The following is a 24,903-nucleotide window of genomic DNA, read 5'->3' on the forward strand; positions in this document are numbered from 1 at the left end:
TGTGTTTTCTTTCTATTCTATTCCATAGATGGTTCAGAGATTAGAATCTAATTGGAAGATCAGTTTAAATAATTATATTTACTCATTTATCTCATATTTAATTCAGTAAGTTCATTTAAACCCCTACTATATGTCAGTCTTTTAAAAAATGATACACATATGATATGAACAAAAACAGATACAATCCCTGCCTTTGTGGATCTTACGAATTAGAGACAGAGATTTCAAATACACTGACAAAAACTCTTTCATCAACTCTAATGTCACACTGGGCCACAACATCTAGATAGCATAAGAGGAAGAAAAATATATGGATGATCTTGTGGGAGGTTTTAATGGGCAAAGTTTGCAATGGTAGTTCACTTCACTGACATTCTGTTCACCAGAATTCAGTTACATGGCCTAAACTAGATATGAGGAGCATTAAAAGATTTGCTGTTGTTGAGAAGCAGCCTCTCAGCCATAACCGCACATGTGGAGGTAAAACAGGAATTTTGATACTTAGATAGTTGCCTCTGCCACAACAACATGTTAAGTATCATGTGCTACTTATATCTGTGGATTAATAGTTTCTGTCAGCTTTGGATATGTTATGAACCTTTTTTTTTTTTTTTCTTTTTTCTCTTTTTACAGCCACACCTGAGGCATATGGAAGTTCCCAGGCTAGAGGTTGAATCAGGGATGCAGCTGCCGGCCTATGGCACAGTCATGGCAATATTGGATCCAATATATATCTATGACCTATACCACAAAACTAGATCCTTAACCCACTGAGCGAGGCCAGGTATTGAACCCTCACCCTCATAGACTCTACGTTGGGTTCTTAACCCCCTGAGCCACAATAGGAACTCCTGTTGTAGCCTTTTTATCTTCAAATATTTTTCTAAGCTTTCTACCTGCCCTACAACATTTTTGGAATTTCAGTATCACTTATAATAATATTTTCCTAATGTTTTAAAGTTCTTCTATTTTCATTGCTTCATTTTGAATAGTTTCTATTGCTCTGTCTTCAAATATACTATGCTTTATTCTGTAGTATCTAATTTTCTATAAGAACCATTGAGCAGTTATTTTTATTTCTAATAATCTGTTTCATGTCAAGGTTTCATTTGGTTATACTTTATATCTTCCCTTCCTTTTCTCAGTGTTCACTGTATTTACTTTTGCTGCAAAGGGCTATATAGTAAATATTTTACAATTTGCGTGGTACATATGATCTCCATCATGTATTTACCTTTGATTCTGATTTATTTTTCATTTTTCACAATCCCTTAAAATGATAAAAATCATTCTTAGCTCTCAGGTGATACCAAAACAGACCACAGGCTAGATATGGTAAAATATAGTTATGATATCTGTTACATAGTCCTCATCTGCTAAATCCATCATCTTCGTCATTTTTGTAGGCTTTTCTATTAACTGATATTTATCCAATTAATGGGTCATATTTTTCTGCTTCTTGATTTGGCTAATCATATTTTACTGGGTTCTATCATTGTGAATTTTAAGTTACTGAGTGTTTGGATTTGGGTATCTTCATTTGAAGAATGTTGGACATTCCATCTGATATAGAGAGGTTACATTTGCTTCAGTTTATGACTTTGGAGGTTTTTAAGTTTTGTTACTGCAGTTATTGAGTAACCTTTAGAGCTGGTTTAACTCCTCTGCTAAAGGTGTATCCCTTCTCAATTTGCTGCTGAATACACCAGTTATTTAAAGAAGACTCTTCATTCTAGCTGGAGGAAATTGAAAAGTTCTCAGGCCTGTGTGCTCTCTTGAACCATTCAACTTATAGATCCCTGGCCTCTCTTTTCCTAAATAACTTATGGAATTTCAGCCTTTGCATGCATTTATTAGTATTCAGCAAATACCCACTGGAGCACTATGCAGATTTTGTAAATTCTTTACCTGCTGAACTTCCTTTTCGTTGGAATTCTATTTTACAACTTACAAGCACTTCATGATCCCTGAACACTGTCTACTCACCCAGGGAGAAAACCAGGTTCTCTTATATCCCACTCTGGTCTGTGCTCCTGAAAGTGCTTCTAGACAAAAAGCTAGGCAATTATGTGGCCTTCCTCCTTTGTTCCTTTATGAAATCACAGTTCTGAATGGTTCTGGACCAGTGTTTGAAAGAAGTTATATTTTGCTCAGATTTTAAGTTTGTTTTGTTTTTTGTTTTTTGAAGAAATGGATATAAATTTGGTCCCTGTTGTTCTGTCATGGCTCCTTCTTGATTTAAAGATTTTATTTTTCTCCACATCCTTAAATAATTTAAATTACATTGAGTGAATTACTGTATTATTTTTTTTAAATTGGGAGATCATGAGAAGTATTTTAAGGTGAATGAAAAAATCCATATATTTATTAATTACTTTCCTCAGTGCATTAGCTTACCTTGTTATTTCTGAGCATGTCTTTTAGGAAGGTAAATATAAACTAAGGTGAAATATTTGCTCAAAAGCATATTAGAGTATTCAGAAATAAACCTTCAGTGCTGAGATGTCATTATATTTAGCTTTCTAAATTCCTTCCCATGAGGTGATCATTTGGGTAAATTTTGAATGTTTTTCTTTGAGTTGTTATAAATCTGTTTTTTTCGGAAGAATTTAATATCATTGTTTTAGTATGAAAGGAGATGAAGGAAGTGGACTGAGAAGCAAAAATCATGAGAACCCATTAATTTTCCTGCATAATCATCAATGATTTAACTTTCTTTAAAACTTTGAACATTTTTTGTTGTGCTTTTATGTGTATTTTAATGACCGAGTTGCTCAGTTTTCTTCTTCATGAGAAAAGAGTTTCTTCTTACACACAAAGATGCATAAAGCTGAACTTTTAAATCTAAACAGAGTAGCTATACAAATGGAACTGCTGTTCTGTGTATATAATGTAGTAGATAATTAATGAATGTAATATTAAATGGTTGGTCTAATTAAGAGGTGGACAGCAGTGATGCCTGTCTTGGGAAGGAACGGAAAGCTTCACATCGATATCAGTTTTACTTGAGTGCTGATAGAATGTTGAGATTTAGCAAGGGAGACATGTAGAAAAATTTCCCATGATAACATCTAAAATTGGATTGAATGCTTAGCATCTGGAATTGACCAAGTGTACTCATCTTCTACAATTTACAGTTCATTTCTTTTTTTGTGATAAACAAGCCTATCTTCTGTCCCCTCCCCTTCTTCCCCCCAATACCTAAGCTATTTCAGAAGAAACTAATAGCAGAGCAGAGCACAGTATGAGATCAGTATCTGAAAAGATGTGTTAGAGTAAACTTTTAGGTATGTTTTGAAGCTATCTTTTGTTTTTTTAACTGAATGTTTTGGGGCGGTTCCAATTTACAGTAAATTAAATGAAGTCTATAGTCTTATACATAAAACCAGAACACATCAGGCATTTTCAGTACTTAACTAAATATTATATAAATTAAAAGTATATAAAATTAATAATTTTATGTGTTAGTAAAAAATAATTTTAGGAAAAATAAATTTCTGGATATTATTGAACTTTTTTCTTAATCTTTACACTTAAATAAAAAAATTGATTTTATATTTTGACTTTTTTCCCTGCTCTAAATTAAATAATACTATTTGCCAATTTTGCATAAATTCAGTTATTTTAAAATATAGAAATAGGAGTTATTTGATGATAGATTTATAATATTTAACCATTAATATTAGATTTAATAACATTTTAAATTTAGCAGCTATAATTTTTATCAACAGATTTGAGTACATTAAGAACTGAAGAGGGAATTGTTAGTATTTCCCCCAGATATTGAAATAAATCCTCAGCCAAATCATTATTATTATTATTATTATTATTTTGCTTTTTAGCTCTACGCTTGTGGCATACAGAAGTCCCAGGGGTCAAATCCGAGCTGCAGCTGCTGGTCTACACCACATCCATAGCAACACCAGATCCGAGCCGCATCTGTGACCTATATCACGGCACAAGCAATGCTGGATCCTTAACCCACTGAGGGAGGCCAAGGATTGAACTGCGTCTTCATGGATGCTAGTTGGTTTGTTATCACGGAGCCACATGGGAACTCCTCCAATAATTAATTTTTTAAAAAACTATTTTTCTTGAAAGATGGCCTTGCTCTTATTGATTGCATTGGCTGTATAGATTGTTGTCTTCATATTTTACAGCAGACTAACTCTGCAAGCTTCATAATATGAAACTTTCCATCACCTACCCTGTGTATATATGTATTTTAAAAAGGCACACTTTATTATATTTTATTTTTAATTTAATTTTGTTGGACTGTAGTTGATTTACAATATTGTATTAGTTTCAGGTGTACAGCAAAGTTAATCAGTCATATATACAAATATATCCATTCTTTTTTCCCATATAGGTTATTGCAATCTATTGAAAAGATTTTCCTGTGCTATACAATAGGTTCTTATTAATCATCTATTTTATATAGTAGTGTGTATATGCTATTCCTACCCTCCCAATTCTTCCCTTCCCCCAATGGTTTCACCTATGGTAACCATAAGGTTCTTTTCTAAATCTGTGAGTTTGTTTCTGTTTTATAAATACATTTCTTGTGTATCATTTTTAATAGATTCCACATATAAGTAATATCATGATATTTGTCTTTGACTGACTTACTTCACTCAATATGATAATCTTCTAGGTTCACCCATGTTTCTGCAAATGGTACTATTTCATTATTTTTTATAATTGAATAGTACTCCATTGTGTATATGTACCACATTATCTTTATTCTTTCTTCACTGATGGACATATACATTGCTTCCAGGTCTTGGCTGTCATAATAGTGCTGTAGTGAACTTTGGGGTGCACCTTTCTTTTTGAATTATGGCTTTCTCTGGCTATATGACCAGGAGTGGGATTGCTGGATCATATGGTAGTTCTATATGTAGTTATTTTAAGGATCTCCATACTGTCTACTATAGAGTTTATATCAATTTACAGTCTCACCCACAGTGAAGACAGGTTCTCTTTTCTCCACACCCTCTCCAGTATTTGTTGTTTGTAGATTTTTTGATGATGGACATTCTCACTGGTGTGAGGTAATACCTCATTATAGTTTTGACTTGCATTTTTCTAATAATTAGTTATGTTGAATAACCTTTCATGTGTTTTGTGGCCATCTGCCTGTCTTTGAGGAGATGTCTGTTTATATCTTCTGCTCATTTATTGATTGGGTTTTCTGTTTTTTGATATAAAGCTCCATGAGATGTTTGTATATTTTGGAGATTAATACCTTGTTGATATCTTTGTTTGCAGATATTTTCTCCCATTCTTTGGTTTGTCTTTCATTTTTGTTATGGTCTCCTTTGCAAAATATTTTATAGTTAATTAAGTCCCATTGATTTATTTTTGTCTTTATTATTCTAGGAAGTGTTTCAAACAATATATTGCTGTGATTTATGTCAAAAAGTATTTTGTCTGTTTTCCTCTAGGAGTTTTATAATAGCTGGCTTTACATTTATGTCCTTAATCCATTTGAGTGTATTTCTAAGTATGATGTTAGAGGATGTTCTAATTTCATTCTTTGAGGTGTAACTGTTTATTTTTCCCAGCACTGCTTATTGAAATTAGTGTCTTTTTTACATTGTATATTCCTGCCTCCTTTGTTGTAGATTAGTTGACCATAAGTGCTTGGGTTTATTTCTGGGCATTCTATCCTGTTCCACTAGCTTATACTTTTGTTTTTTGTGCCAGGACCATACTGTTTTGATGACTGTAGTTTTGTAATACAGAGTGAAGTTGGGGAGCCTGATTCATTTGGTTCTATTTTTCTTTTTCAGTACTGCTTTGGCTATTTGGAGTATTCTGTATTTTCATAAAAATTTAAAAATATTTTGTTCTAGTTCTCTAAAGAATGTAATTGGTAGCTTGATAAGGATAGCACTGAATCTGTAGATTGCCTTGGGTACTACAGTCATTTTGACAATATTGATTTGGCCAATCCAAGAGCATGGCATTTCTTTCCATATGTTTGTGTCATCTTTGATTTCTTTTATCAGCATCTTACAGTTTTCAGAGTACAGGTCTTTTGTCTCTTTAGGTAGGTTTATTCCTAGGTGTGTTATTCTTTTTTATGCAATGGTAAGACACACTGTAAATCTTCAAACCTATACCTTTTTTGATAGAACAAGAGTACAGAAACCACCAAACATTTTCTATTCCCTGCATGTTAAGTAACTATATTGTGAAACCTTCATAACTTCTGTTTTACCTTAAGAGAAGTCTAAGATGTTTAAGAACATTGCTTTACTCTTTAGGTGAAAAAAGTTGTTTTTAAAATTGGGCGTAAGAGAAGTATTCTGATTTATTATGGAATAATGCTACTATTCTGAAGTGCCTACTAAGACCAAACTAATCTTTTGAAGATACTGAGAATAAGTATGCTAAACTACTGAATAATTGAGAGATAGTTACCCTTAGGAAACAATAAAGCATGCAAAAAATTTCCTGGACTCTTGATTCATCCCCTTAATCTGATGGTCCATTATCTCCTTTCTCTCTCATTTTCATAGAACAGTCAGAATGTTTTCAAACCTCAAACCTCAAACCATTCATATCATTTCTTTGCTGAAAACACATCAGTAACTTTCCATGGCTCTGAATAAATCCAATGGTCCTGTTACAAAAGCCCTGCAAAGTCTAGTGTTAGATGCCCTTCTATCTCATTTGGTACTGCTTGGCAGTGGTACACAGATATTCTTTCATTTTAGAGACTGCCATTTCCTCCAGGGAAAGCATAAGTGTACCTACTTAGAAGAATTTTCCTTCTCCTCAACCAATTAATACTTACTATTCACCTACCGGTTTCTAATCTGTCATTGCTTCCTCAAAGAATTTTAGTTCCTGATTCTCTAACTACTTCAAAGCCCCAGCCATGCAATGTTAGTACTACAAATGTTCCTTCTTCAAGGTATCTGATAGAAATGTTATTTTTTTTTTTTTTTGTCATTTGTTTAGAGCGTTACTCTCTGCTAGGCAGAATGCTTAATGAGGGCAGATATGATGCTGGCTTTTAATCATCACTGTAGCATGAAATACTAACACAATTCTTCTACTAGTTAATAGATCTCAATGGATATTTTTTGAATAGATGACCAAATGAATAAACTTTAAAATTCACAGAAAATTTATATATATAACCAACATTATCCCATGTGTATCTTTGAGTTTGTTATAAAATGATTCTATTGAATAACCTTCTGGGAACCCTGGCCTTACTGTGACTTATGGGACAGAAGATGCTACAGACAGCACTAATCAAATGGTCGATCCTGGTGGCTAAGGCAGAGTGATGCTGAAAGAGTAAAGGTTCTATTATTGACAGGATTTCTACCAGCTCACTTTGACCAGAGATCAGGTAATGTTACTTAGCAGAGAGAGTGTAACACTAGGTTTAAGGGCTTTATGGTTTGTTCTAATTCTGCCTTTTACTTGTTCTAACTCTAATATAAAATAAAAAACAATTCATTTAGGTAATACATACTACTATAAGAGCCTATGATTACAGAAAATGTATTGGTTTTTATAAATACTGTAGTAAATCCAGGCTGAATCACAATACAGAAGTTTTAGTATTCAGGTAGGGCCACCTGACCAAAATGTTGTATATCTATCATGTGCTACAAGCAAACTTTACTTATTTCACAATTTTGTCAGATACTGATTCTGTGATGGTCTCTGTAGTAATAAAGAGGTCACACAGGAATGCTGAACAAATAACTTGAACAGAAATTGGCAAGAGCGTCAGTTTGAATGCTGGAAGATTTCAGTTTTCATCCTTGTTTTCAAGTGCGAGTCAGTCATATTTTTGGGTTGAAGTTATTTTGTTGTAGAATAAGAATTTCCCTGAGGTGAGCTATTTTATGAGTTGCTGTCTAGTTCATGTGTCAGTAGTTGGAAATGATTTCTGTCTTCTGTGAGCCTAGGTTACTTTTTAAAGAGACCATGCAGAGGAATTGATTTGTTTGCCCTGGCACTTGGGGGACACAGTATATTATTATTGACAACAGAAATATTTAAATATCTGTTGAAAATCCTGAGGACTGCATTTGGGAAGAAATTACATTTCCATAGAGGATAAATAAATGGGGCATGTTTTCATTTGACCAAATGCAGGACTTTTGTGAGGGAGTTCTGGCCTAGAATTGTCTTAGATACTGCCCAAGAGGCCCATCTAGAAGGGTAAGGAGATATAGTTGGAAAGAGGGTGGAAGGGTACCATTCTATATATATGGTATGAAGGAGAAAATAAGCAGCCAGCCAGCGAAAACATTCACCCATATCAGGGAAGCTGATTGGGATACTTCTGAGGGTCCCATGAAAAGGCTCATGAGCCAAAATAACCATTTTTCTTTAATCATCTGTCAAAGTCCTTGGAAACCAGGGCTTTGCCAGGCAGATAAGATTCATGTCCCCTGATCTCTTCTACTTCTAAATCTAGGACAGATCATAGAGAGCTCAGTGGGGAGGGGAGGATGGAAAGAAATTCTAGGAAGGAAAACAGGGAAGAAAAGACCACTTTACTGCCTCACCTCTGCCCATCTGCCACAAGCCCAAGCTCAGAGGAGCAAAGAAGCTTAACCCAAATGAAGCCAATTTTTATTGTGAGTATCCTGACTAGAAGACATATTAATTGATGAATTTATTCCTTTGAATTTAAAAACTGGAGAATTTTTTCCTTAATCTGAGTGTGAACTGAGATGTTTCTGCCTGCAGTTTTATCTAGAGATAGAGAAATAAATAGTTCACAGAGTTGGTTTGAATATGTTATGTACCAAATACACTATAAATATATAATAGTTTAACATTTTATTTCTGAAGCAGTATTCAGTCTTGCTGTTGGTACTGAGAAGACAAAGAGTAGAAGTAATTTGTGGTTGGGTATTGGGGGAGGGCAGCAGGACATATTCACTAGAGGTTAAAGCTAAGGTACTAAGGGGAGGCATTGTGTGTTCTGGCAAGAAAATTGTGGTAATATATCTCATAGTCTATACAGGACCATTAATTCATTCTAATTACTCAAAAAACTTAAAAAAATAGGGCATGTAATGAAAGTAAATATATTTATAATAGTGTGATGAAAATTAAGTATGTCTTAAGGGCAGTATAAGCTGTGCTTTCAATTTAGGAATTATGGAGCTAGGTGGGTAAAGAGTGGGGCAGAAAGAAGCTAATGTATTTAGCATGTTGCCATTCCCTGCTTTTTGTGGCCTTAAATAGGATGCTGCACATCTCTATTTATTAAAGTTATATAGTAATTGGTCATTATAGAGCCAGATATTTCCTCATTTGATTTGAATTGAAGGAATTCCTTGAATGCTCAAGGCAACAACATAAATCTTGAAGAAATTTATTACACAAATAAACTGGCAATCTATTGACTGGCCTAAACAGTGTTATGACAAGGCAAATTTTATAGCTTCAATTTCTTTCTAAAACAAGGACCTTTATCTTATGTTTTAACACTAAACACAGATGGTCATGTAACCCCTTATTAGTATACGCCGTTGGATAAAAGGGGATTCTGTGACCCCCTATTTGGAAAATGACAACCATAGATCCAAATGTAAAGTTAGTAGAAACCTTCTAAAGGGAAAAAAAGTATGATTACTTAGAAATAGGAGGTTGTAAGCCACCTGTAGTATGATAAGTAGATAGTTTCTACTGACCTTGCATTAAAGTCATTGCATTTATAATATTGTGTATACATATATGATATGAATACCTAGAAAAATATATTTATGTTGTTTGATGGAGTCATAGGAAATATGTTACAGAAGACATGTTACTAAACATATTACTGAAGTTACTACATTATTTCTCTTTAAGGTTTCCTATTATGTGATGTATTTTTTATTTAAATTACATTTCCACAAGCATTTTCAATAACTTTTGAAACTTGTCAATTAAAAAAACTATATTATATCTCTCTTAAATCATTTATTTGGTACATACCTACATTAAGGAAATAAAAGCAAAATTCAGCCGTACCATGAATATGCACAATGTGATTAACGATTTCCCATTGTAGACCTTCAAACTGATGTTTCTTTTGTTTTACTCAGTCAGCTAGTTAATGAAAATAAAATCTTGATTCTGTTATCCTGAGATTTAATTGGAGTGTAGATATTAACTTACTTTAATTGCTGTTTCAACCAACGGTTATAAAATTATCAAGATAGCATTTATATTTACATATGTTTAATTTTTTTTCATGGAATTCTAATTTTATTTAATCTCTGTTTATTTAATGTCTAATTTTATTTTATCTCTTAATATCACATTTGCCCTGTTGTTTTTATCCAATAGTATTAAAAGTTGATTTAATCAAGTTCTCTTAATTACTCATATCTGAACATCTCATCTTTGTTTTTAACAGCTGAAGATGCATGTGGAGGAACAATGAGAGGATCTAGTGGCATCATATCAAGCCCTAGTTTTCCTAATGAGTACCATAATAATGCTGATTGCACTTGGACCATTGTAGCAGAGCCTGGAGACACAATTTCACTCATATTTACTGATTTCCAAATGGAAGAAAAGTATGATTACTTAGAAATAGAAGGTTCTGAGCCACCTACAATATGGTAAGTAGATAGTTTCTATTACTATTGATATCATTGCTTGAGGCAAACTGGGAACACATAAAGAGAACAACTTTATGTGGACTTTTAAAGATTTTGATATTTAAAAGAACTTAAAGGGAAATTTAAGGAGTAGCTGTCAGAGCTGAGGGATATTTTTAGAGATAGGATAATGATATATAGACTATAATTTTGAAAGATGAAGCTTTCCACCAATATTTCTTTATCAATCAATGGAAAGTAATGTGATTTTATCAAAATTGGTGTAAGGAAAAAAAGAGTTGTTGCTGCAATTGCATTCTGTAGTGTGCCAGTTCCTACTTGGTGGTTCCTCTCAAATTAATTGAACAGTCTTGGAAGTAATTTGCCTTTGTTTTTGTAGATAGATACTTTATGTACCCTGTTACCTGAAGACAAAAATTAAACACTATGATCTGGATGGGATGAATATGGTCTGTTTCTTTAGACACTGAAGACATAGTCCCATGAAAACTGAAGAGTTTCAGAACATACTTTTAAGACATAATATTTCTTAGAAGAAAATATTTCTTTATGCTATTTTTAAAATGTGAATGCACTGATACCATTGAAGTATAAAATAAAATCGGTAATTGAGTGAAGAATGGTCAGATTGATGGAATGAAGACATAGGTAAATGGTGGATTTAAAGGGCTTTTTAGGGGTTCCCCAGTGGCCTAGTTATTAAAGATATGTTGCTGTCACTGCTGTGGTTTTGGTTTGATCCCTGGCCTGGAAACTTCTGAATGCCCTGGCATGGCCAAAACAAAACAAAACTAAGAACATAAAAAGTCTTTTCCCTTTGGTCATTCCTGTGGCCTGCAGAAGTTTCCAGGCCAGGGATTGCTGTAACTAGAGCCACAGCAGTGATAATGCTGGATCCTTAGCACACTGAGCCATGAAACTCCTAAAAGGGCCTTTAAGCCATATAAAAATTTGAGAAGAATAGTGGAGATATATTAAATGATTTTTATAAAAAATAATTATATAGAGAATTTCAAATTTTCAAATGATTCTTAATGAAGTGTAAATATTGATTTGAAGTAGGGCTTAATTTGCTGTAGGAAGATCTTAATATCTTAAGAGGTGATTGCTGTAATCCAAGAAAAAAATCATGGTAGCTTGGATTAGGATGGTATTGATGGAGATAAAGAGATAAAATGAGTTGAGAGATGTTTAGAAGGTATAATCATAAAGACTTCTGTAGTGAATTGAGAAATAATAAAGAAGGTGGTGTTCAAATATAACACCATTTCCTGACCTACATAAATTAGTAAAGGCAGGAGAGATACTCACTGGATTGGAAAATGTTGAAGGAAGGTCATGCTTAGAATGGGAATGCAATGACTAGTGAGAGTTGTTTTATTTATTTATTTATTTATTTTTTGTCTTTTTACCTTTTCTAGGGCCGTTCCCATGGCATATGGAGGTTCCCAGGCTAGGGGTCTAATCGGAGCTGTAGCCATGGGCCTACGCCAGAGCCACAGCAATGTGGGATCCAAGCCGCGTCTGTGACCTACACCACAGCTCATGGCAACGCCGGATCCCTAACCCACTGAACAAGGCCAGGGATCGAACCCACAATCTCCTGGTTCCTAGTCAGATCCGTTAACCACTGTGCCACAACGGGAACTCCGTAATAAGAGTTGTTTTAGATATATTTGGTTTGAAAGCTCTTTGAGAGATGGTATTAAAACATCTAAGAGACAAGGTTATCTATCTATGTGATTTAGGAGCTCTGAATAGAAATGTAACTAGTATGTAGTTGTTACTGATGGTAATTGAACCAAAAGACAAGAATAATATTGGCTAGACAGAGACATGAAAGAATGAGAAGACACCAGAGCATTAAGATTGAGTTGGAGCATCAACGACATATAAGGCCCTGGCTGAGGAGAATGATCCAGCAAAGGAGACTGAGATAGAGAGACAGGAGAAAAATCTAAGGTAATAAGCTATCACACAACCAAGAGAAGTGTGAAGAAGAAAGAGTAAGACAACATTGCATATTGCTGCTGAAAGGATACAAGGTAAATTTTGTTAACATAATACATTCATAGTTGGCTGGATTTCAGGTATTTCTATCAGTTTAATACATACTTTTTTAGATAAGACAAAATAGCACACTTAGAATTAGCAACTTTTTATTTTATTTTATTTTGTTAGTTTGTGTTTCTCTTTACCTTTTAGGCCCTTTGTACACAGGGCTATATAACTTTAACTCTTCCTGTGATAATTTCATGCCTGGATGCAATGAAACACAGAAGAATCCTGATTTAAAAATGTTACAAAATTCAAAATCTTTTGTTTCATAAATTGCTACTTTACAGTGTTACATATTTGAGTCATATGAAGGTGGATTATAATGCTGTGAAATTTTTTCAGTAATTTTATTTTTGGGTATACAAGCAATCCCATTAAAAATGGAAATTTTAAAAATTGCAACATATTTTACTATTAGAAGGAAATTACAAAACTGTTTCTTGGCACCTGTTCCTTTGTTACCACTGAACTCTAGAAACCAAATCTAACACATTTATTCTAGGGATTATAATATACTTATTCATAAAATTAAGTTTTCAGTTTAAGCATTTTTAGTAATAATTTGTTTCTCATCTATATGAACATATATTTGTATGTTTCCAAGTTTATACAACAATGAAGGTTATGCAATATAACTTCAGATCTAGAAATTGCGCCTCTCTCCATTTTCCCCTTAAATGACACTGGGCCACTTACTTATTTCTTTCTTTCTCAGGAAGGATATAGCAACTTAAAAATTGTTTTTACTGTCCTTCTAAACTAGTATTAGAGTGAATGTTTAGAAAGACTTGTTAAAATCCTGATTATAAAATATAAACACCAACCAGGTCATTCTGCACTTTTCAAGAAAATGATGCAAATGCTGAAACCGTATTTCTATAAATGCCAGTTTAAAGATACACAGTATAGGACTTCCATAGGCTCACAGCATAACTACTCAGTATTGCTTCTAAAGATACACAGTATCAATTAATTAATAACATTGTATGTGGTCAATTAAATATCAATGAAGAAACTTCCTTTTAATTGTTTTAGTTACAGAATTGATGCACAAAAGGATCTGTGAATAATTAAAATAAAACTTTAAATCTAACCTTGGCCCTCTAATCCCTTTAACTCTAATGTTCTCATATCTTTTTTAAAGACATGGTCATCAAAATGAGACATTTTATTTTGGGTGGCATTATTTTGATTCTTTATTTTGAGTATATATTGTTCATATAATATTTTCAGTCAATAATGAAATTGAAAAGATAAATGAGTGTAGGGGACATAGTCATATTCTTCTGATTAAAAATACACATGATTTCTTGACTTCAGGTCCTTCATTGAGTAACTGGGAACTTGGAACTGGCTGCTATGCATTGTAGTTTTGTCCTGGAAGTTTAGGCAGTGTGCTAAGATTTACTGTAGCCTGGCTTTGACTTTGGCGACAGAGACTAAGTCAGCCCAATAATTGTGTGGCATAGGGAATATTAAGTTAGCCAATGCATCTTTTGAAACTATATGTGCTAAGTCATTAAATTCTTGTGTACTACACAAATAGCAGCACCACTGCATGATCCAACAGAACGTAGTTGATCTACTCAGTCATTACTGGATGAAAAAATTTTATGAGGTCTGGTGCATGTTAGCTGATTCCATTGCCATGAAATGAAAAATGGCAAAGCATAAAGAACATTGAGTTCTAGTTTCAGTCTTGACTACTTACTGATAGATGAAACCAGGTAAGTTGTGTCACCTCGCTAGACCTCAGGTCCCTTACGTGTAACATTCAAGGCTTTTCTCAGCTCTGTTATTGTTTGGCATTAGGTGCTATGACAGGAAAAATGTGTTGCCTTATTTACAAAGCCTTGGAGGAGAGTTGGATTAGATATTCTTTAAATGTGTCTTCCAAACTTAAATCTGTTTGGATTCTTACTAGAAGTCTATTCATCTAGTGTTCACTCAGCAGTTACTTATTAGACACCTACTACATGGCAAATATTATTCTCAGAACATCATTGACCAAAGTGGCAGAGAGACTTGCTCTTGTAGAACTATCAGGGGAAAAAGAATATGAAGACAGTCAGTATAAATAAAGTCATAACACACTCTGTTTAGAGAGTGATAAGAAAGAACAGGTAGAGTAGGCTAAGAGAGATCAGGAGAGCAGTAGTGGGGTGATAGTTGTGTAGGTTACTTAATTGATAAGTTGATATTTGAACAAAGACTTGACAGAAGTAAAGTAATTTGCTAAATGATGAGTATTCAAGGTAGAAGTGACATCCAGAGCAAAATATATGATCTTAAATGAGCCTCATTGTGTTAAAGAAACAGCTAGAGTCATTGTGATTACACAATTATTGCCATGAGTGAAAGTAGTTGAAACTAAAGAGAATTAATAGAGCCCAGATAAAAACCTATATTGGACTTTTAGATGAAATGTGAAGTCTTTGAAAGTTTTGAGCCAAGTAGTTATTGGATTTATTTGTAAAATATTAAAGCTGTGGAAGAAACAATATGAAGGAAAAGTAGGAAAACATTATTTGTATTAATCTAGGTAAGATACTTTAATTATTAGAAGATGAAAATAACAGTGGAGGTGATGAGAAATTGTTAGGTTTTCAGGATAATTTAAGAGAATTACATGACTGATGAGATGTAAATTTCAAGAAAAAAAAAGGAGCTTTTTCTTTGGCTTTTAGCCTGAAAAACTGAGAGGATGAAATATCCATTAATTAACATTGGGAAGGCTGTTGATGAAACATTTCTGGGGAAATGATCCAGAGCTTAATTTTGGACATGTTAAGTTTGAGATGGCTAATAAACATTCTGATGAAGATTTCAAGGAGCAATTGGCTATACAAGTCTTAGTGCAGAACTAAAGGTGTGGGATAAAGACCTAAATTTAGAAGTCTAGCAGGGGAAGTGATTTTTTTTTAAGTTTTATTAAAGTATAGTTAATTTAAAAGGATGTGATAATTTCTGCTGTACAACAAAGTTACCCAGTTATACATATTCACATATCCATTCTCTCTGATTCTTTTCCTACACAGATTATTACAGAATACTAGGTAGAGTTCTCTGTGCTATATAGCAGGTCCCCATTGGCCAGTTGTTCCACATATCTTGGTGTACATATGCCAATCCCAAACCCCCAATCCATCCCTCTCACTCCCCAACTTTCTGCTTTGGTAACCATAAGTTTTTCAGTCTGTGAATCTGTTTCTGTCCCGCAAATAAGTTCATTTGTATATTTTTAAAAAAGAGTCCACATATAGGTGATATCATATGATGTTTTTCTCTCACTGTCTAACTTCACTTAGTACGATAGGTTCTAGGTCCTTCCATGTTGCCACAAATGGCATTATTTCATTCTTTTTTAAGGTTGAGTAATATTCCATTGTACATATGTACTACATCTTCTTTATCTGTTTCTCTGTTGATGGACATTTAGGTTACTTCCATGTCTTGGCTATTGTAAATAGTCCTGCAGTGAACATTGTAGTGCATATATCTTTTTGAATTATGGTTTTCTCAGAATAGATGCCCAGGAGTGGGATCTTTGGATGGTATGGTACTTCTATTTTTAGTTTATTGCAGAGACTCCATATTGTTTTCCATAGTGGTTGCACCAATATACATTCCCACCCTCTCCAACATTTAATTGTAGACTTTTTTATGATGGCTATTCTGGCTGGTATAAGGTGATACCTCATAGTAGTTCTGATTTACATTTATCTAATAATTAGTGATGTAGAGCATCGTTTCATGTGTTTTGTGGCCATCTGATTGTCTTTGGAGAAATGTATGTTTAGATCTTCTGCCCATTTTTTGATGGGTTGTTTGTTTTTTTGATATTGAGCTTCAGGAGGTGTTCATATATTTTGGAGTTTAATCCCTTGTCAGTTGCTTCATTTGCAAAGATTTTCTCCTATTTTGTGGTTTGTCTTTTTGTTTTGTTTATGGTTTCCTTTACTGTGCAAAAATTTTTAAGTTTAATTAGGTCCCATTTGTTTATTTTTGTTTTTATTGTCATTAGGAGGTAGATCTGAGAAGATATTGCTGCTGTTTATGTCAGAAAGTGTTCGGCCTCTGTTTTCCCCTAAGAGTTTTATAGTATCTGGTCTTACATTTAGGTCTTTAATCCATTTTGCATTTATTTTTGTGTAAGATGTTAGAAAATGTTCTAATTTCATTCTTGTGCATGTAGCTGTCCAGTTTTCCCAGTACAATTTACAGAAGAGACTTTCTTTTCTCCATTGTATCTTCTTGCCTTCTTTGTCATAGATTAGTTGACCATAGATGTTTGGGTTTATTTCTGGGCTTTCTATCCTGTTCCCCTAATTTATACTTCTGTCTTTGTGCCAGTACCATACTGTTTTGATCACTGTAGCTTTGTAGTATAGTCTGAAGCCAGGATTCCTGATTCCTCCAGCTCAATTTTTCTTTCTCAGGATTACTTTGGTTATCTAAGGACTTTTGTGTTTCCAAGCAAATTTTAAAATATTTTGTTGTGGTTCTGTAAAAAAAAATGCCATCGGTAATTTGATAGGGATTGCATTGACTCTGCAGATTGTCTTGGGTAATATAGTAATTTTGACAATATTGATTCTACCAATCCAAGAGATATCTTTCTATTTGTTTGTGTTATCTTTGATTTCTTTCATCAACACCTTGTAAGATTCCTTTCCCTTGTTAGGGAAGTTTTTGGCTATTACCTCTTCAGATATTTTCTCTGGCTCTTTCTCTCTATCTTCTTCTGACACCCCTATGATGCAAATATTGGTGTGTTTAAGATTGTCCCAGAGTTCTCTTAGCCCTCCTCATTTCTTTTCATTCTTTTTCCTTTATTCATTTCCACATCAGTGATTTCTATGAGTCTGTCTTCCACCTCACTTATTTGTTCTTCTGCATCTTGTAATCTGCTATTGGTTCCTTCTAGAGAATTTTTTATTTTGGTTATTAAATTTTGGATCTATACTTATTTATTAATCTTTAAATCTTCTAATTCTTTGTTCAATTTTTCTTCTAACTTATCAATCTTTGTCTCCAGTTCTTTTTTCCAGTATTGAGGATCACCTTTACTATCATTATTCGAAAGTCTTTTTTATGGAGGCTGCTAATCTCATGTTCACTTTGTTGTTTTTCTGGGGTTTTATTTAGTTTCCTCATACGGCTTATATTCCTGACTTTTCATTTTGCATAGCTTTTCGTCTGGTCTCCTTTTTGCAGACTAGAGGGTTGTAGCCTCTCTCGTTTCTGGTGTCTTCTCCTTGTTTGTGAAGTTGATACAGGGGTTTGTTACAGGCTTCCTGATTGAAGGCACTGGTGCCTGCCCACTGGTAGATGGAGTTAAGCCTTGTCCCTCTGATGGGTGGGGTTTTGTCTCTGGGTATGATTAGTGGTAACTGTGTGCCTAGGAGGAATTTAGGGAGTCTGTTTGCTGATGGGTGAGGCAAACCATGAAAACGAAGATTAAAAAGTCATGTGAGAGACTACTCTCTGCCAGGGATTATGAGGAGTTTAATCAATTTGGAATCACTGCATATGGAAATAAAAGAGAAAAGGCTTGTTATCATGGGCTAGAACCAAGAGGAATGAGTGATTGAATATCACACTGAATGTCACAGTAATAAAGAATTCTCTAATATTATAGTTTTTTAGGTTGGTTGATAGTAAAATTATATAAGTAATAATACAAAGATCAGGAAGATAACTCTAATATATTTGAACCAGAAGGGGAATGAGTTCATTTGTAAGATGTAGAGTTGAGGGTTAGGCAGGATTTCCACAGAACATGTCCCCCCACCAGAAGATGGAAATATGTAACATAATTATGACAGATAGAATTAGGTGGGAAGAATTTTGAAGCCATAAAAAATGAAATATTGGATAAAGTCATGAATTAACATGGTTTTAAAAATCAGAATGTTAGTGAAAACATTCAAATCATAAAACAGAAAAACCCATTTAAATTAATTTTATTAAAATTAAGAATACAAGAAAGTATATTGTATTTTATGTTTAAATTATTTATGCACATTTAAAGATAATGCTAAATTTTATATTTGAGCTGATAAAATTTTCCATTGTAGGCTAACTCCCATCTAAAGCTAGTTCCTCCAATTGTACACTAGGTCTTGACCTTTCTCACCTTCTGTAATTTTCTTAGTTCTATTCTACACATCAATTTTTGCTCCTTGATCAATCACTCTTTAACTAGATGTAATTTGGTTTGTCCCATCATTTCTTTAGAACTGCCTTTTGCAAAGAGACCAGTGGTATTCCTACATAAATACTTATTGTACTTGATTTATTTGCGATATTCGAATGAACATTTCCTCTTCAGGAACATCCACATCCATCTCCTTTGTAATCGTGAAATTGTTTTTTCTACCTTTTCTTATTATTCACTGACTCTATCTTTTCAAAATAATTTTTGAGTGGAGGTGTTTTTTTTTTCCTTTATATTTTCTGTGTGTTCTGGCATATGCATAGCATTTATCTGTTTTTTTTTTTTTAATTTCTGTTCACTCTATTTTGTAATTTGCACAAATTTCCATGTTTTCAGTGAATTTAAGATTGCAGTTTTTTCTGTTGTAAATGATTGTTGGTGGTCTTACTTTGTTTCTATTTGTATATGTATTATTACTAAAATAACAGAATTTTAACCAGAGGATGGATCTCAGGTTATACAGAATGTCTGGAACTGTACATTGCATGTCTAAGATATATGGTATACATTTCTGGAATGAAGAAATTGTTTTTGGCCTTTATAAAAAGGATATCAGTTGGCCATCTGTTTTTTACCTCTTTTTCTCAATGATTATACTTGATTTGATTGAAGCTGTATGCATTACTTTGGGTTGGGTTGGACTGTAAAAGAAACTTAAAAAATACCAGCAGGCTTGAATGAGATGCAAATTTTTAAAATGTAAATATGGACATAGATGTACAAGACATTTTTGGAACCCCCTGGTATCATACACTCAAGGTCCTCTTATATCATCGCTCTATTTGTAGGTGGCCTTCATTCCAAAGATCATATAATATTCAAACTATATCCACTTAGTTTACAGTCCAGACAGTAGGAAGAAGGGGTAAAGGAAGGAGTAAAGGATACCCATCAACTCTCTCTTAATCAAGATTCTGATTGCTACCTCATATTTTGTATTGCATTTTCTACTACTTCAGCTTATGCTTGTTGGCCAAATTTTTCTTACATGGCCACTTGACTGTAAGGATACAGAGAAATGTAGCTCTTATTCTAGGTGAACTTTGCTCATCTAAAATCATATCATTACAAAAGAAAAGGAGAAATATTAGGATACAACTAAAAAAAAAAAAACCACACAGTTTTTACTGATGCAGTCCCTCCAGAGAAAATATGTACCCATTAGTGTTTTACATATAATTATGTGTATGTCCATACTGATATATACTGATACAGATATGTACCTATGTGTGTGTGTGTGTGTATATATGTTATATACACATTCATAGGTACAGATAAACACACACATACCAATGTGTATCTTTCACATATATGAAATATATATTACATATATGCTAACAGTCCAAATTTAGCAGTATTTCTTACTTGGTGTTTTTGTAATCTACATCAAAATTTTCTGTGGTATTTGTTAAATTTCAGATTTCTGAGCTTCCACACAGATTACTGATTTAGATTCTATAGGCATGAAATCAATAAGTCTGCAAACTAGATGATTCCTGTACATTGCTATAACAATTAAAGGAATAAGTTTGGTTTTATCAATATTGTAACATTGTTATATATAATTGTTCTATGGGCTGTCTCACAAGAGTTGAAATATTTCTTACCATTCAAAAAGCTAGAAGTCAATTAACATGATTTATCAAATTAATTATGCTAATTTTATAATATATACACATACATACAGTATAAATTTGTGTAATGCGTAGCACAAAGATTGCCAATGAATCAACAATTTTCTAGCTAAATAATTTAATTAGAGATGACTGGCTATAATCCTTATTTGGTAGAAGTAAATCATTCAGATACTAATCTTATCAAACAGGTGCTCCTTCTTATTACCTAACTTCTAACAATTATTATAAGTAAAACATGCAGTGAAGCTATGTTTCTGAATATTATTGCTTATCTATAGTAGTAAAGTTCTTTGATCTTATGATTCTATAATTTGGAATTTTTTGTTGTGATAATATTTAACATGAGATCTACCTTATTAACAAAATTTTAAGAGTACAATACAGTAATACAGTGTTGTTAACTCTGTGGACAATGTTGTACAGTGGATCTCTTGAGCTTATCCATCTCGTATAACTGAAACTTTAAACACAATGAATAGCAACTCCCCATTTTCCCTTTCCTTCATGTGCTGGCAAATCCCATTATACTCTCTGTTTCTATGTGTCTGACTATATCAGATACTTTGCATAAGTGGCATAATGTGGCATTTGTCCTTCGTGGCTGGCTTATTTCACTTAGCATAATGTCTTCAAGTTTTATCCATGTTGTCAAATACAGCAGGATTTTCTTCTTTTCTAAGGCTGAATAGTATTTTTTTTTTATGTATATGCTACATTTTCCTTATCCATTCTCCCATCATGGTTGCCTCCTCTATAAAATTAAATAGGATAATCATAAAATGTTAAGGGCCAGAGGGATTTTAAGGATCCAGCTGGCCCATTTTCCCCTTTGAGGAAAATGAGTCTTGAGGCTCATTGTTTCTGTGTATGTTGAAAATACAGGTTGAGAATTGAGATCTCCTAATACTTGCTGCAATGTACCCTTTGATAAAATTACTTCTTGTTATGTGTATAACCAGTACTTTCTTACAAAAACATACTGTATTCCAGTAAGACCTTTTAGAAACCTGAAACTTTGACATATGAGTAGCTCAGTATGGATTAATGTTTTTAAGCATAGCCTGAAGTTTCTATTGAAGATTAGATTGATGCTTAAATATGTTTTATTCAAAGAGTTAGAAATTCTCCTAGATATCTGAGAATGTCTCATGTGGTTAATTTACCATTTTTAGTACATTTAAAAATATTTTCTTAGCCTTAAGGAAATCTTGTTTTGCAGTGTAGCAAGAAGAGTTAGCAATGTATGTAAATCTTGCTCATTTGTTGAAAAAAGTATTTCGTGAAAGATGAAACCAGAATTAATGCAAATATTGGGTGTCTACCAAGAGAAATGTTTTCAAAGGTTTCTAACCAGACCACTTCCATTAAAATGCAAAATATTTTGTTTCTGATTTTCTAAGGTGCAATATATTAATTATTAGATGTATCTAACATATTTGATATAAAACTAATTATATACAGAACATAAATTTCACATATGCATATTATGAATATAGTTTTTATGACAAATTTGATTATCCTTCTAATTATTAGTGTGTACACTAATTAATTATTACTAGTGATTTTTTATATCATTAAAAACCAGACCTTAAGTTTGCTGTTGCACTTTTATTAAATAAACTGCTTTTTAAAAAATTTTCAATTTATTTATTTTTATTTTTTATTTTTTCCTGCTGTACAGCATGGGGATCAAGTTATTCTTATATGTGTACATTTTTTTACCCCACCCTTTGTTCTGTTGCAATATGAGTATCTAGACGTAGTTCTCAATGCTACTCAGCAGGATCTCCTTGTAAATCTATTCTAAGTTGTATCTGATGACCCTAAGCTCCAGATCCCTCCCACTCCCTCCCTCTCCCATCAGGCAGCCACAAGTCTATTCCCCAAGTCCACAATTTTCTTTTCTGTGGAGATGTTCATTTGTGCTGGATATTAGATTCCAGTTATAAGTGATATCATATGAAATTTTCTTTATCTTTCTGATTCATTTCACTCAGGATGAGAATCTCTTGTTCCACCCATGTTGCTGCAAATGGCATTATGCCATTCTTTTTTATGGCTGAGTAGTATTCCATTGTGTATTATACCACATCTTCCGAATCCAATCATCTGTTGATGGACATTTGGGTTGTTTCCATGTCCTGGCTATTGTGAATAGTGCTGCAATGAACATGCGGGTGCATGTGTCTCTTTTAAGTAGAGTTTTGTCCAGATAGATGCCCAAGAGTGGGATTGTGGAGTCATATGGAAGTTCTATGTATAGATTTCTAAGGTATCCCTAAACTGTTCTCCATAGTGGCTGTACCAGTAAACTGCATTTTTAATGCAAGTGAGGAAGTAAAGTAATACTACTTCTGTTTTTAAAAGAAACTCATTTACCTATGTAAAATATTTTAATTATGGAAATGCACTCATCAGGAATATATTTCAACTTCAAAGGGAAAAAAAGATGTCATATCTGATTGCCTTTTTTAATCTTGTATGATCTTTCATAAAGACTGTGAAACTGTACAAATATCTAATGTTAAACCAAAGCTCTAGTATATGAAATATATGACTAACTTTATGATTTTATTTAATCTGTAAAAGTCAGACACAACTAATTTGTCACTATTATCCATGAGAAAGTCCCAAATGAAACTTTTCATAATGCCTTGCTCTCCTCACTTCATCTCTAATAAAATATTTTCTAGAATGTTACCTAGATGAGCATTACCTGGAGCCACTATGGCTAAGAAACTCTGCTGTTCTTGCTTACTCTCTTTATCTGTTCTTTTTTTAATTTCATCAGAAAGTTTAGTGCTTGTTTTATTCATTTTTATGCAATTTATTGGAAATTATCCTTAGCCAGGGGGAGACAAGGAGACACCACCACTTTTTTTTGGGGGGGGAGCCTCACCTGTGGCATATGAAATTTCCCAGGGTAGGAGTGGAGTATCCCCCAAATATTGTGTTTTTTTAATGAACTTTAAGAATATATTATATATGTTCATTTTAATGGGACTTTTTCTGAATGATTTTGTTCTAGTTAAATAAAGTAGAATTGTAATTCCTGGTTTAGTATTGCTTTTATAAGTCACCTTCTATAATTTTCTTCCATTTATAACATGATAATTTTCATAAAACAGCTGATACCTAACTTGATTAATTCCACTTATATAAAAAAAATGGTGTCGTGTCCTTCAGAGACTCTTACAGGCAAATTTTTATCCCCAAAGTACTTTTATACCATAGATTCCAAAATAATAATTAGTAAATTCACATAGAATTACTTATACTTACATATCAACTATAGCATAAAAGTGAAGCATTAAAACCTATTTTGATTCACTTTTGCTGATTGAGCAGTGAAAGACTTTATAAGTCATACTTTTATGCAGTGCCTCTCTCTGTTTCAGTGGCTGATGTTTTTGCTGAAGAGTCATTTTCTGTTCAACATATCTTAAATTCACATATATGGCCAGGAGTCATAATGATTCAAAAGGTATGCACACACACACACACACATATATACATATGCATGTATTTTGTCTTTTAAGGGCCATATCTGTAGCACATGGAGGTACCCAGGCTAGGGGTCAAATCAGAGCTTCGGCTGCTGGCCTAAGCCACAGCAACAAGGAATCTGAGCCATGTCTGTGACCTGCACCACGGCCCATGGCAACGCCAGATCCTTAACCCACTGAGTGAGGCCAGGGATTGAACCCACGTCCTCATGGATACTAATCAGGTTCGTTAACCACTGAACCGCAATGGGAACTCCAGAAAGGTAAATATTTTCTTTTTCTTTTTTGATTTGTTTGTTTCCTGGAATAAGTTGGGACGGTAGAGAGAATGAATCTTAAAAACTGATACAAATTTTTTAATTCAAGAGAAATTGTCTGCAGATCGGAGACACTTGGGAGAAGCTACAAGGTCAAATTACAAAGGATATAAAAAAAAGAAGGCATGGATACTTAACCCATAAAAGCTCTATACCCCAGTAAAACCAGATAGGTTTAATAAATATTCAACATCTCCCTTATTTGAAAATAATAGGTATTTTACAAATTTTTATTGAAGTGTAATTGATTTACAAAATTGTGTTAAAGGTGTACAGCAGAGTTTTTTTTCAGATTATTTTCCTTTATAGGTTATTCCAAGATATTGATTGTAGTTCCCTGTGCTATACAGTAAGTTCTAGTAGTTTATTTTATGTATAGTAGTGTGATCTTTTATCCCAAACTTCTAATTTATCCATACCCCCTTTCCCCTTTGGTAACCATAAAATTGTTTTCTATGTCTTTGAGTCTGTTTCTGTTTTGTAAATAGGTTCATTTGTATCATTACTTTAGCATCCACACATAAGTGATATCATATGATATCTGTATCTCTCTCTGACTTTCTT

The 24,903-nt window shown here is 33.3% G+C and overlaps 1 protein-coding gene across 5 annotated transcripts in view; it reads left to right on the forward strand.

Moving 5' to 3' along the window:
• Positions 1-24,903, forward strand: part of CSMD3 (CUB and Sushi multiple domains 3) — a 1,221,352-nt gene that overhangs the window by 338,959 nt on the left and 857,490 nt on the right. For all 5 annotated transcript variants that reach the window (XM_021090582.2, XM_021090584.2, XM_021090585.2 and 2 more), the window contains exon 5: positions 10,394-10,601. In XM_021090582.2, coding sequence (XP_020946241.2) covers positions 10,394-10,601 — 208 coding nt within the window. The remainder of the gene's footprint in view (positions 1-10,393; positions 10,602-24,903) is intronic.

Source organism: Sus scrofa, chromosome 4 (assembly GCF_054392235.1).
Source record: "Sus scrofa isolate SSC_HxYL_T2T_F1_AM1 chromosome 4, Sscrofa_HxYL_maternal_Yorkshire_Landrace_v2.0, whole genome shotgun sequence".
NCBI lineage: Eukaryota > Metazoa > Chordata > Mammalia > Artiodactyla > Suidae > Sus > Sus scrofa.